The sequence below is a fragment of the Bufo bufo genome, chromosome 3 (assembly GCF_905171765.1).
Source record: "Bufo bufo chromosome 3, aBufBuf1.1, whole genome shotgun sequence".
Classification (NCBI taxonomy): Eukaryota; Metazoa; Chordata; class Amphibia; order Anura; family Bufonidae; genus Bufo; species Bufo bufo.
The window spans coordinates 362,266,382-362,278,680 of record NC_053391.1 but is presented as its reverse complement, the minus strand read 5'-3'; the positions used below and the strand labels follow the sequence as shown (position 1 = coordinate 362,278,680).

At 39.9% G+C, this 12,299-nt stretch overlaps 1 protein-coding gene across 8 annotated transcripts in view; it reads left to right on the top strand.

Moving 5' to 3' along the window:
- COL16A1 (collagen type XVI alpha 1 chain) overlaps positions 1-12,299 on the top strand; it is a 237,183-nt gene that overhangs the window by 172,081 nt on the left and 52,803 nt on the right. For 7 of the 8 annotated variants that reach the window (XM_040424536.1, XM_040424541.1, XM_040424539.1 and 4 more), the window contains exons 27-37: positions 3,886-3,921; positions 4,854-4,907; positions 5,011-5,130; positions 5,641-5,676; positions 6,101-6,208; positions 7,205-7,327; positions 7,399-7,452; positions 9,584-9,625; positions 9,767-9,802; positions 10,090-10,134; positions 10,914-10,982. In XM_040424536.1, coding sequence (XP_040280470.1) covers positions 3,886-3,921; positions 4,854-4,907; positions 5,011-5,130; positions 5,641-5,676; positions 6,101-6,208; positions 7,205-7,327; positions 7,399-7,452; positions 9,584-9,625; positions 9,767-9,802; positions 10,090-10,134; positions 10,914-10,982 — 723 coding nt within the window. The remainder of the gene's footprint in view (positions 1-3,885; positions 3,922-4,853; positions 4,908-5,010; positions 5,131-5,640; positions 5,677-6,100; positions 6,209-7,204; positions 7,328-7,398; positions 7,453-9,583; positions 9,626-9,766; positions 9,803-10,089; positions 10,135-10,913; positions 10,983-12,299) is intronic. The other variant, XM_040424542.1, reaches the window with a different exon arrangement.

The following is a 12,299-nucleotide window of genomic DNA, read 5'->3' as shown; positions in this document are numbered from 1 at the left end:
CATGTCACAAGATTTATTTCCATCCAGTGTTGCATTAATTTTTCGCCAAGATCTTGCATTGATGATGGTAGAGTCTGACTGCTGCGCAAAGCCTTCTCCAGCACATCCCAAAGATTCTCAATGTGGCCAATCCATGTGTGAAAATGATGTCTCATGCTTCCTGAACTACTCTTTCACAATTTGAGCCTGATGAATCCTGGCATTGTCATCTTGGAATATGCCCATGCCATCAGGGAAGAAAAAATCCATTGATGGAATAACCTGGTCATTCAGTATGTTCAGGTAGTCATATGACCTCATTCTTGGAGCACATACTGTTGCTGAACCTAGACCTGACCAACTGCAGTAACCCCAGATCATAGCACTGCCCCCACAGGCTTGTACAGTAGGCACTAGGCATGATGGGTGCATCACTTCATCTGCCTCTCTTCTTACCGTGATGCCCCCATCACTCTGGAACAGGGTAAATCTGGACTCATCAGACCACATGACCTTCTTCCATTGCTCCAGAGTCCAATCTTTATGCTCCCTAGCAAATTGAAGCCTTTTTTTTCTGGTTTGCCTCACTGATTAGTGGTTTTCTTACGGCTAAACAGCTGTTCAGTCCCAATCCCTTGAGTTCCCTTCACATTGTGCGTGTGTAAATGCTCTTACTTTCACTATTAAACATAGTCCTGAGTTCTACTGTTTTTCTTCGATTTGATTTCACCAAACATTTAGGTGATCGCCGATCACGATCATTCAGGATTTTTTCCCTGCCACATTTCTTCCTCGAATACGATGGGTCCTCACTATCCTTCCAGTTTTTAATAATGCCTTGGACAGTTCTTAACCCAATTTTAGTAGTTTCTGCAATCTCCTTAGATGTTTTCTCTGCTTGATGCATGCCAATGCTTTGACCCTTCTCAAACAGACTAACATCTTTTCCACGACCACCAGATGTGTCTTTTGACATGGTTGTTTAAGAAATGAGAAGGAACTCATTGCACCAGTTGGGGTTAAATAACTTGCTGCCAGCTGAAAGATAATCGCCCATGCAGTAATTATCCAATAGGAGGCTCATAACTATTTGCTTAGTTAAATCCAGGTGGCGACTTTTTTTTTGGACAGGCAGTGTATAAAACTAAATTAGTTACCATATAATATTACTAGTAGAGTTGGTAAATTACATCAAAACAGAAGTAAAAAATATAAATTTGTGGGGCCCTCGCAATAAGGGCTCATGCACAGAACCATATGTATTTTGCAGTCCGCAAAACACAGATCCGCAAAATATACGGATTACGTCCCTGTGCATTCTGTATTTTGCAGAACGGAACAGCTGGCCCCTATTAAAACAGTCCTATGCTTGTCCATAATGCGGAAAATAATGGGACATGTTGTTTTTTTTTTACGGACATACGGAAATGGAATGCGCATAGAGTAACTGCCGTTTTTTTGCGGACACATTGAAATGAATAGTTCTGTATACAGTCGGCAAAAAACGGAACGGACGCGGAAAGAAAATACCTTCATGTGCATGAGCCTTAAGAATCAAGATAAAAAGTAGCTAAATAGTCTATTAAGGATTGTATATTAACAAGATGATTGAATCACATGTATGGATGTGAATATACTAATTCAATATTTCTTATTGCCATACATCAAAGCAGCTGATTAATCTGAGATATTTGTCTGCCAGCACTGTGGACTATAGTTTGCACTCTCCGTATGGCCATTACATTTATATGTTACGGAAGCCAGTGGTGAGACTCAGCAAAACAGTCTTTCCTAGGTGGATACATTAGATTTGCTTGCCGACACTGTGGATGAGATGTATGAGTCAGATGCTAACTTCACCAGCTGCACGCCGAACACCCGCAGACTAGTAGTAAGGTGCTCGTATCGTGAGACTGTTCTGCTGAGTTACATCACTGGTTTCCATAATATGTGAATATAATAGCCAGAAAGAGAGTGAAAACTATATTAATACATCTTATCAATAATGCTGGCAAGCAAATATATCTAACATATCAACCTGGGCGCTTGCAGAGCAAGACTGTTCTGCTGAGTCTCATCACTGGCTTCCGTAATATGTAAATCTAATGGCCATAAGGAGAGTGCAAACTATAGTCCACCGTGCTAACAAATATCTCCAATTAATCAGCTGCTTTGATATATGGCAATAAGCAATATTGAATTGGTATATTCACATCCATACATGTGATTCAATCATCTTGTTAACATATAACCCCAGTTTTGCATGGACTTTTTTGAATGAATTTTATATGGATTCTTAGGGTACTTCACACTTGCGGCAGAGGATTCCGTCAGGCAGTTCCGTCGCAGGAACTGCCTGCCGGATCCGTCAAAATGCATGAAAACTGATGGCATTTGTCAGACGGATCAGGATCCTGATCCGTATGACAAATGCATTGGAATGCCGGATCCATCTCTCCGGTGTCATCCGGAAAAACGGATACGGCATTTATTTTTTTCACATTTTTTGCGGTCTGAGCTTGCGCAGACTGCAATGCCGGTTCCGTTTTGCCCGGAACACGCGCCGGCATTAATGCATGTTAATAGGAAAAAATCCCAGATTCGACATTACGGCAAGTGTTCCAGAATTTTAGACGGAGATAAAACCACAGCATGCTGCGGTATTATCTCCGTCCTAAAAAGTCAAAGAGACTAAACTGAAGACGTCCTGATGCATCCTGAGCGGATTGCTCTCCATTCAGAATGCATTAGGATAAAACTGATCAGTTCTTTTCAGGTATTGAGCCCCTAGGACGGAACTCTATGCCGGAAAAGAATAACGCTAGTGTGAAAGTACCCTTAATAGAGTAGTTAGCTACTTTTTATCTTGATTCTTATTGCGAGGACCCCACAAATTTAGATTTTTTACTTATGTTTTGATGTCATTTACAAACTCTACTAGTGATATTATATGGTAACTTATTGAGTTTTATATATTGGTTTTCTATTTCCTACTATTTGATTAATACACACTACTACTAAGATACACAACATACTTTTTGGCCTTTATAACCAGATTAGTGTGAGTGCCAGTCACCTTGAGGTTGCATATATGGTTTATCCTTATGACTCAAGGCAATCATTATACTACAGATATCTCTTGTCTAATGACCATGTACAGGAATATTTTATATACTAATTATGTACGTGTAATCCCCATCTTTTGATATAGCTCTGCATTTAAGGAGTTGTCTGAGAGTTTTTAAAAATGAAAACACAAACAATACTCATCTGTTAAATCCTCTGCCACTTCAGTGCTACAGCTCCGTCCAGTGGTCCCCAACGGACTATGTTTTCCTTAATTTTCCTGGAGCATTGATGTGCTAAATCGGCATTTGACCCTGACAGCCAATCACTGGCCTCAGCGTTTACATGCTATAACAAGCAAGATTAATGGCTACAGCCAGGCTGACACGTCACCGCTCCAGGAAAGTAAGCAAAGACTGGCAGTGTCCACTGGAACATTGGCACTGGGACGGCAGGGGATTTAATGAGTATTATTTTATTTTATAGTTTATTATTTTAGAACTTTTCCTGAAGCTAGTTTAATTTCTTTAACTCTTGGACAATAATCACTCTTCTGGTAGTGAAGTTCGGGCATTAGTAGTCTATGTGCAAATCTTGTAATAATGATGAGAACATTACAGCTATCTCTTAACTCACCATTATGTACAATTTGTGTAATTAGAATCTTTGGGAAAGTTTCTCTATTAATTGTATTACTTGGTTATTTAATTTAGGCAAACTAATTGCAAAATAAATGGGAAGCAGAAGTTTAGCGGTTCTGTATCATTAGTGCAGTGAAGTTGTCTCTAACGCATTGATCAACTCATTTATACGTGTGATGCTTTGAAATTCTGTTCATAGGGAGATCGTGGTGAACAAGGGCCAGCTGGGATAGCAGTGAGTAGAACCTTGCCTAGCTAATTCATGCATGAAATAAGTGCACATTTAGGGGACCTGGTTTTTAAGTGGTGTTTTTCTGCACTTTTTGAATTTTTTGTGACATTTGATTGCCCTTGTGTTTTTAAACCTTTTATTTTGCTGCAAAAAAAACACCAGTTCCAGATGTTAGCTGAAGGTCTATGAGAAATATAAAACACCAGGACACACAATCTTTTTTTTCTTTTTGCTCCTTGCTCCTGGATTTTAGGTGGCATATTTATATCTTTCTTGCTTCTTATAAAAAACACAACATGCTATACCTTTTGCCGTTTTTTTTTTTTTCATGCATTTTGCCAACACCTTCTCTGAAGGGGAAAAATACCATGAAGAAAATGCTAGTGGGCAGACACAGTGGTTCAGATTTTCTAATGTGTTTGCGCCGAAATTCTGTCTAAAAAGGGGCACAAATTGGAGCAATTTGGTGTATCTAGAGTTTCTAAACTTTTTTCTGAAATGCTCGATAAAGAGGTGGGGTTTAGCAGAAAGGGGTGGGGCATCATGGGAAGGGGCAGGCCTAAGATGTGTATTTTGCACCACAATTCTGGCATAAAAGTCTCTCTCAAAGTAAGCTAACTATTAGTTGGTTGGTATGGAGTCAGAGAAATCATTCAGCCTCAGCTTATATGATTTTTGGTGCAGATCTACACAGCTGTCTAAGCTTATGCCATCTTTAGGATTAGTAAATCTGGTGCACTGTGTGCAAAAAAGGCCATAAAAAATGTCACAAAAAGTGTAGGCCAAAAAAAACACCAGAGTAAAAGAATTCATAGCGGTTGATTGCTCCATTGGTCTGCAGTACTTTAGTATTCACTAAGGAACTTTGAACATAAAGGCCTATATTAATCATTGTGTTAAAAATCAATAACTTTAGTACTTTGAGTATCCTACAGGGACCAATAGGAGGACTGGGGAACACAGGACCTTCTGGACCAAAAGGAGAAAAGGTTAGAAAATATTAATTTATGCATAGCTATTACAGTATGTTCTAGATTTCTGTCCTTATAGAGCATGGGTCTATCTCACTCATTAATCTGTTTCCCATTGCAGGGAGAATCTTGCACCATATGTCCAGTTCTAGCTGAACAAGTACAGCATGAGACTACTTTTGAAATCCCAGCACAGAAAGGCGAGCCAGGGGAACCTGGGATTGGATTACCAGGGAAAAATGTAAGTACAGAAATGTCATGCAGCAATTGGTGTACAACTCATGAAAATATGATGACTTGTCCATAGGGTTTTCTCTGAAATCATTTTAGTCTGTTCTGTACATTAAAGGGTTTATCTGAGAGTAGAATACTGATGACCTATCTTCAGGATAGGTCATCAATATCAGATCAGTGGGGGTCCAATATTTAACACCCAGTGAGCGATTCAGTTGCTCTTCAGATTGCAGCCTAACTCCATTCACTTGAATGAGACTCAGCTGCAAATAGGCCTTGTGACTGAGGAACGTGACGTCAGTGGCCTAGGAAGAGACCACAGCACTCACCGGAGCGCCAAGTCCTCTTAAAACACTTGGTGGTTGTGTCGGTAGTTGGACTCCCACCAATCAGATATTGAAGAGTCTGAAGACCTATCTTCAGGATAGGTCATCGATATTCTACTACCTGAAAAACCCTTAACTATATATTTGCAACTGTGTTATTTTGACTGGTCCATTATGTGTTTAATCTCCAGGGTATTCCAGGTGTGCCTGGCATGAAAGGACAAAAGGTAAGTCTTCAAAATTGCAAGAAAGATGGAAATTACCAGACCACTATGAAAAAGCGCTTAAGGTGCCCACACACCTTCAATGGTTGTCTGCTGTATTTATCCACTCCGTCATACACTTAGTTGAGCATGTATATGTTCTCACTGGGGAAAGGTGAGTAAACCACTGCAAGACACCTCAGGTGGCAGCCTTTCTCCCTTGAGAACAAAAGGATCGGGTGTTCAGTTCAATATGCTCCATCTTTCATCATCTGTTGGGGAGATTTGGTAAACCCCCCATATACAAGACAAGTCAATCACTTGAATCAAAATTGTCGAGTTCAGACAACTTTTTTTACTTCTGTGTATGGACACCTTTAGTTGAGCTTTAATTGAGTCCTGTTAATAGTCCTAAACTGTTATATCATAATATTTCATTGTAAAACAGGGTGAGGCTGGCCCTGAAGGAGATTCAGGCATACCAGGAGCAGCAGGTGTACCAGGTTTGCCCGGTGAACCCGGAATCCAGGGGCCTTTTGGTTTTAAAGGTGAAAAGGTGAGCATGTATTACAGCACAGCCACAGACCACAAAATTGTTTCAGTTGTCCTTTGATAAGGAGAATTACGTTGTGTCTTGCATGGGGGACATTTAGAAAATGTTATAAACGGTCTCTAAAATATGTATTTGAAAGTGTTCCATATGTAAAAAGCATGAGGTGGCCTTTTATGCATATTCAAATTAATCAGGGTCCAAAGATGGATCACCACGCTGTGGATCAACAATAGTTATACACCTACAGTAGTATTGCCTAAACATCACCTCCCACCATGACACTCGTTTTCTCCATCAAGTATCTTCTGAGGATCCTGCGTGTTTTCCTTGTGAATCATATTTTCCCCTTTTGCTGGGGTTGTCTAATTTATTGCAAACATGCACCATGTGTATAAAGTCCTTTTTTCCTTACAAAAAACATGCCAGCCAATCTACCCCAGATCAGATAAATCATACATTTTAGGGTGCGTTTTCTAAAGGCAGATTGCTGACAAAAACTTTCAGGAGAATGATACTTGATGATACTGCTGTACTTGTAATTACCTACACAATTACCTTCCAGTTTTAGTAATTAATAGCATTCTGTCTAAACAGTGTTGTCACAATGAAAGTGGTTTCAGGATTACAAAAAAAAATCTGATTTTGTTTTCCTAGATTCTTTTTCATTGACTGTTTCTGGTATTGCAGCTCAGACCCATTCACTCAAGTATGGCTACGTTCACATCTCCATTAGGAAATCAAGCAGTCTCTTCCGGCATACAGCAGCCAGCTGGATGCTGTACTTCACAATGAGGTCCCGCAGTGATCCGGCCATTTTCGGACATAAATGCCTGATTTCAGCTGGAATGATTTTTTGTCCAGGTGACGGCTGGCATTTGTGGCGGATCAGGCAGCCAGATCTCCTTAACGGAGATGTGAATGTAGCCTGAAAGATTATTGTATAGCTGTTAGACTATTAAATAGATACATATTGATCCAGCACTATCACATCCTTTACAGGGAGATGCCTGTGACACCTGTCCAGTAAAAATAAGTGAACTTTCAGATGTTATTGGCATACCTGGAAATCCAGGTGCCAAGGGAGATCAAGGACCTCCAGGAGTGGGACAGACAGGAAGGCCTGTAAGTTACACTGCTTTCAAATATCTGCAATACCTCAATGTACATTTCTCCTAATATAGCCTTTTTTTTAGGGTCAGCCTGGTTTACCTGGTGTCCAGGGTCCACCTGGAATAAAGGGAGCCCACGTAAGTTACAAACTGACCCTTGCAGATTCTCACTTTTATTCCGTTCTTCTATATTTTTATAGCACCCTATGGCCCGCATTTATCATTAAAATTGCCTCTTTTTCAACGGCACTTGCACAAAAATTTTGACACAAATCCAGTTTCTCAACTTTGCCACTTTCCCAAAAAGGGGGCACGGAGAGGGAGGGGTGGGGCCAGTGGCTCCGCCACATTCACATCTTCTATGCCAGTGTTCAGGCGTGTTTCAGTTCAGGTGCACAGACTACTGGATGCTACGCCTAATTTATGACAAGGTGTACACCTCATCATAAATTAGGCACAGCATCTGGCAGCACACCTGGTTATCATAGTCTGGTATGCTTCGTCAGACTATGATAAATCTGCTCCATTATATTCTACAAGGAGTGGCTGAGTTTTTAGCACTATTGCCCTACAGCACTATGATCCAGGGTTCAAATCAGACAAAGGATTGCATAAAGTCTAAATGTGGCTGAGGGACAGACTAGGCAGTGGCTGAGGGACAGACAACAGAGGGTTGTAGTCAATGGAGTATATTCAGACCATGGTCTTGTTACCAGTGGGGTACCTCAGGAATCCGTTCTGGGACCCATATTGTTTAATATCTTTATCAGCGAAATTGCAGAAGGCCTCGATGGTAAGGTGTGTCTTTTTGCTGATGACACAAAGATTTGTAACAGGGTTGATGTTCCTGGAGGGATATACCAAATGGAAAAGGATTTAGGAAAACTAGAGGAATGGTCAAAAATCTGGCAACTAAAATTTAATGTTGATAAGTGCAAGATAATGCACCTGGGGCGTGAAAACCCAAGAGCAGAATATAAAATCTGTGATACAGTGCTAACCTCAGTATCTGAGGAAAGGGATTTAGGGGTCATTATTTCAGAAGACTTAAAGGTAGGCAGACAATGTCATAGAGCAGCAGGAAATGCTAGCAGAATGCTTGGGTGTATAGGGAGAGGCATTACCAGTAGAAAGAGGGAGGTGCTGATGCCGCTCTACAGAGCACTAGTGAGACCTCATTTGGAGTATTGTGCTCAGTACTGGAGACCATATCTCCAGAAGGATATTGATACTTTGGAGAGAGTTCAGAGAAGAGCTACTAAACTGGTACATGGATTGCAGGATAAAACTTACCAGGAAAGATTACACTTTTAAATACATAAAGGGAATCAACAAGGTAAAAGAGGAGGGAATATTTAAAAGAAGAAAAACTGCTACAAGAGGACATAGTTTTAAATTAGAGGGGCAAAGGTTTAAAAGTAATATCAGGAAGTATTACTTTACTGAGAGAGTAGTGGATGCATGGAATAGCCTTCCTGCAGAAGTGGTAGCTGCAAATACAGTGGAGGAGTTTAAGCATGCATGGGATAGGCATAAGGCCATCCTTCATATAAGATAGGGCCAGGGGCTATTCATAGTATTCAGTATATTGGGCAGACTAGATGGGCCAAATGGTTCTTATCTGCCGACACATTCTATGTTTCTATGTTTCTCATGTATATATGGGTTTTCTCCAAGTATTTTGGTTTCCTCCCACTGGTCTTATGGTGCCCATAAACCTGTAATAGCTTTTTCAGGATTGTTCCCGGAAGTGGACCTCAAAAGGGGTGGAGCTAATGCAGATGTGCCACATACTGAGAATTACTGGACAGATTGTGGTGGGGCTTACAAATATACTTGGCCTTGCTGTTCAATAATCTTAAGCTTTGGCTCAGTTGAGGAAATAAATAAAACCCATAAACCAAAAAAAATATTATGCAAAGTATATTTAGCATTTTATATATTTTTTCTTTTTTTAATCACAGAATGTTTTGGGTGTGGCATTTTTATAGGCATTTTCCCATAGAAATTTCTGTGGAAAAAAATGTCAACCTGTCATGTGACCAAGATCACTGTGGAAAAACCATATCAAATCTGCACCAAAAAAACGCTGTTATAAATTGCGGATTTTAGTGTAGAAACGCACAGAAATTCACACAGAAATATGTGTGCAGATTTTATATGCGTTCACCTACACTTCTGTGCAGGTATCCTAAGTTTTTGACTTTTGGGATTTTGCATTGGTATTTTTATGTGTCTTTATATAAGTATCACGTATTTTCCCATCTAGGGAGACCCAGGGCCTCCAGGAGAAGGAAAAAGAGGGTCACCGGCAAGTATAAAAACTACCACTTTTTTAAATAATTTGCAGAAACAAATATTTCATTTTACTATTAAAGAACAGTAAATGGTCATAAAGTATAGTATTCATAATCAGATATAAATACTGACAACAACTGGGTCTATTTCTTAGGGAGAAAAAGGAGATTTTGGCCTACCTGGAAAAACAGTGAGTATCATGCACACCTTGAATGTAGGTCTCATGCACATGGTCATATTCAGGAATCCATATTGCACCTCTGTCTGCAAAATTTGCAACTAACCCATGAGAAGAAACTATCATAAGCCTCCATGCACAATCAGAGGCATGCTGCGGTACAGTATGGGGTCCTGAGTATAGCTACATAGTATCACAGATTGCAGTCATGTGCGAATGACTCGACCATGATTTATTAATGTATTGATTAAATGTATACATCGTTTTGCCAATGATGTATGTTGTAATTATAATTACAGGGACCACAAGGCCCCCAAGGTCCTACTGGCCCTAAAGGTGGTAAGGTGAGTATGGAGTCAAAATTATGCTAGACAGGAAATTGATTAAATGCTAGATTATTTGGTTTCCATTGTATAATGTAGCAAGGTTAAAAACCCACTAAAATAATTAGTATTGATAAGGGATCCATAGGTAAATGTAAAAATACAATGCAACAGCTCTCTGCAAACCAAATAAAGTACAAAAAAGTATTCTAATGCCATGCTTATCCTGTAAATTAGAGATGCTTGGCAAATACAACCCTGAATTTGTATGGTAGCTATCATGGCACATAACAGGTAGAATTTAGTGTTAGGTTCCCGTCTTACAGAGATCGCCTTGACGTGTGGCAGACGGGCCCAAACAATTTTGTACAAAATGTATTTTCCAAGCATCTCTAATTTACATAATAAGCATAGCATTAGCATTAGAATACTTTTTTGTACTTTATTTGGTTTGCAGAGTGCTGTTGCATTGTATTTTTTACTTTGTGTTTTCAGCCACGGCAACGTGCACCTGCGCATTGGGATGTGCTGACTGACTCCTTTTTTTTTCTTTCTATATGTTAATGTACTTTGTTAGCAGCTGATCTTCCCATTTCAGCTATTTAAATTTTCTGCTGATGCAAAAACATAAAATCTCACAACCGTAAATGTTTAAATATCCTATGCCTGATGCTGAACCATTCCTTTATATCCATATGTAATATGTAAAAACATTATGATTAAAGCAATATCTAATAACAAAAGAAATGAAACAAAATATTTTGCCTTGGAACTAAATTAATGGAGAATAAATTCTGCAGGGAAATACTGGACAAAAAGGAGCGACAGGAGCTCCTGGAATGCCTGGCCTAGGAGCCATGGGACCCCCGGTAAGTACAAAGGATAATAATATGTAATGTAATGTAAACCTTTGGTTCATAGACAGCAGAGGGCCCCCATGCAGGAATGCTATATGGGCCTTTTTTTTATCTCCAACAGTGCATTGCACAGATCTTCCTTATGTCTCTTACAATCCACTAGTTACTATGAGTCATTGAGATCAATTATGCAGTCTGTTACCTGCAATCTAATAAATGGAATAAAAGTTTTTAGAGTGGAAGCATCCCCTTACTTACTGGACCCCTGTGCAGCTGCACAGGTTGTACACATTGTATGTCCGCCCTGCTTTGGTTTGATATTGGACATTTAAAGGGAACTTGTCATAAACTTTATGCTGCCCATACTAATGGCAGAATAAAGTAGAGATAGGTGAGTTGATTTCAGCGGTCTGTCTTTTAAAAGTTTAAAGTAAGTGGTTGCCGAGAACCAACATCACAATCATTGCAGACTGGGTCTGGAAAAGAGTCACGGCCTGAGAAGAGTCATGGTTATTCATGAATTCCTGCTCTCCTGCCCACCTGCTGATGACTGACAGTCTTCTACCTAGTTTTCTCCCTTTCTGTCTAGGAGAGAACTGCCAATCATCAGCAGATGGGTGAGAGTGCAGGAGATTATGAATAACCAGGACTCTTCTCAGGTAGATTTGACTCTTTTCAAGGCCTGGGCTGCAATGATTATGATGCTGGTTCTCAGCAACCACTTACTATTAGCTCATGATTGACACACCGCTGAAATTAGCATTTCTGTCACTATTTTATGCTGCCCTCAGTGAGGTCAGCATAAGGTTGATGACAGGTTCCCTTTAAATGGTCTATCTGGGACCAAATTGATGACATATAGTGAGCTGCATGTTCACACCTGTTTGTATAGCATTCTGCCTAAGTTAACAGGTTCTGTGGTTCTACTAAATGCTTGAGTCCCAGAGGTCCTAGCCCCACATTGATGACAAATCCTTTTAAATACAGTGGGGGAGATGTATCAAAGAAAGATGGAATTTGATTGGTTGCTATGGGCAACTAAGCCAGTTTTTTTCCTTTACACTACTTATGATAAATCTCCCCCAAGTCTACTCACTAGATGCAAGTTTATGTCTAGTTCTTTGACTACTGGTGGATGCAACTTTCCACTTTGTACTTCCATTAAAAATAGTCACATGATAGAGATGTGTAGATTTAAGACTGTATGGGTCGGCACATGTTGGACGCTGCAGAATGGGTGGCATTCTAGGTGGGGCTAGGTCATAAAATGGAGAAGCTAAGACCAGCTTGTAGTCAGTTTTTAGAGAGTATATGGCATTATAGAGTCAA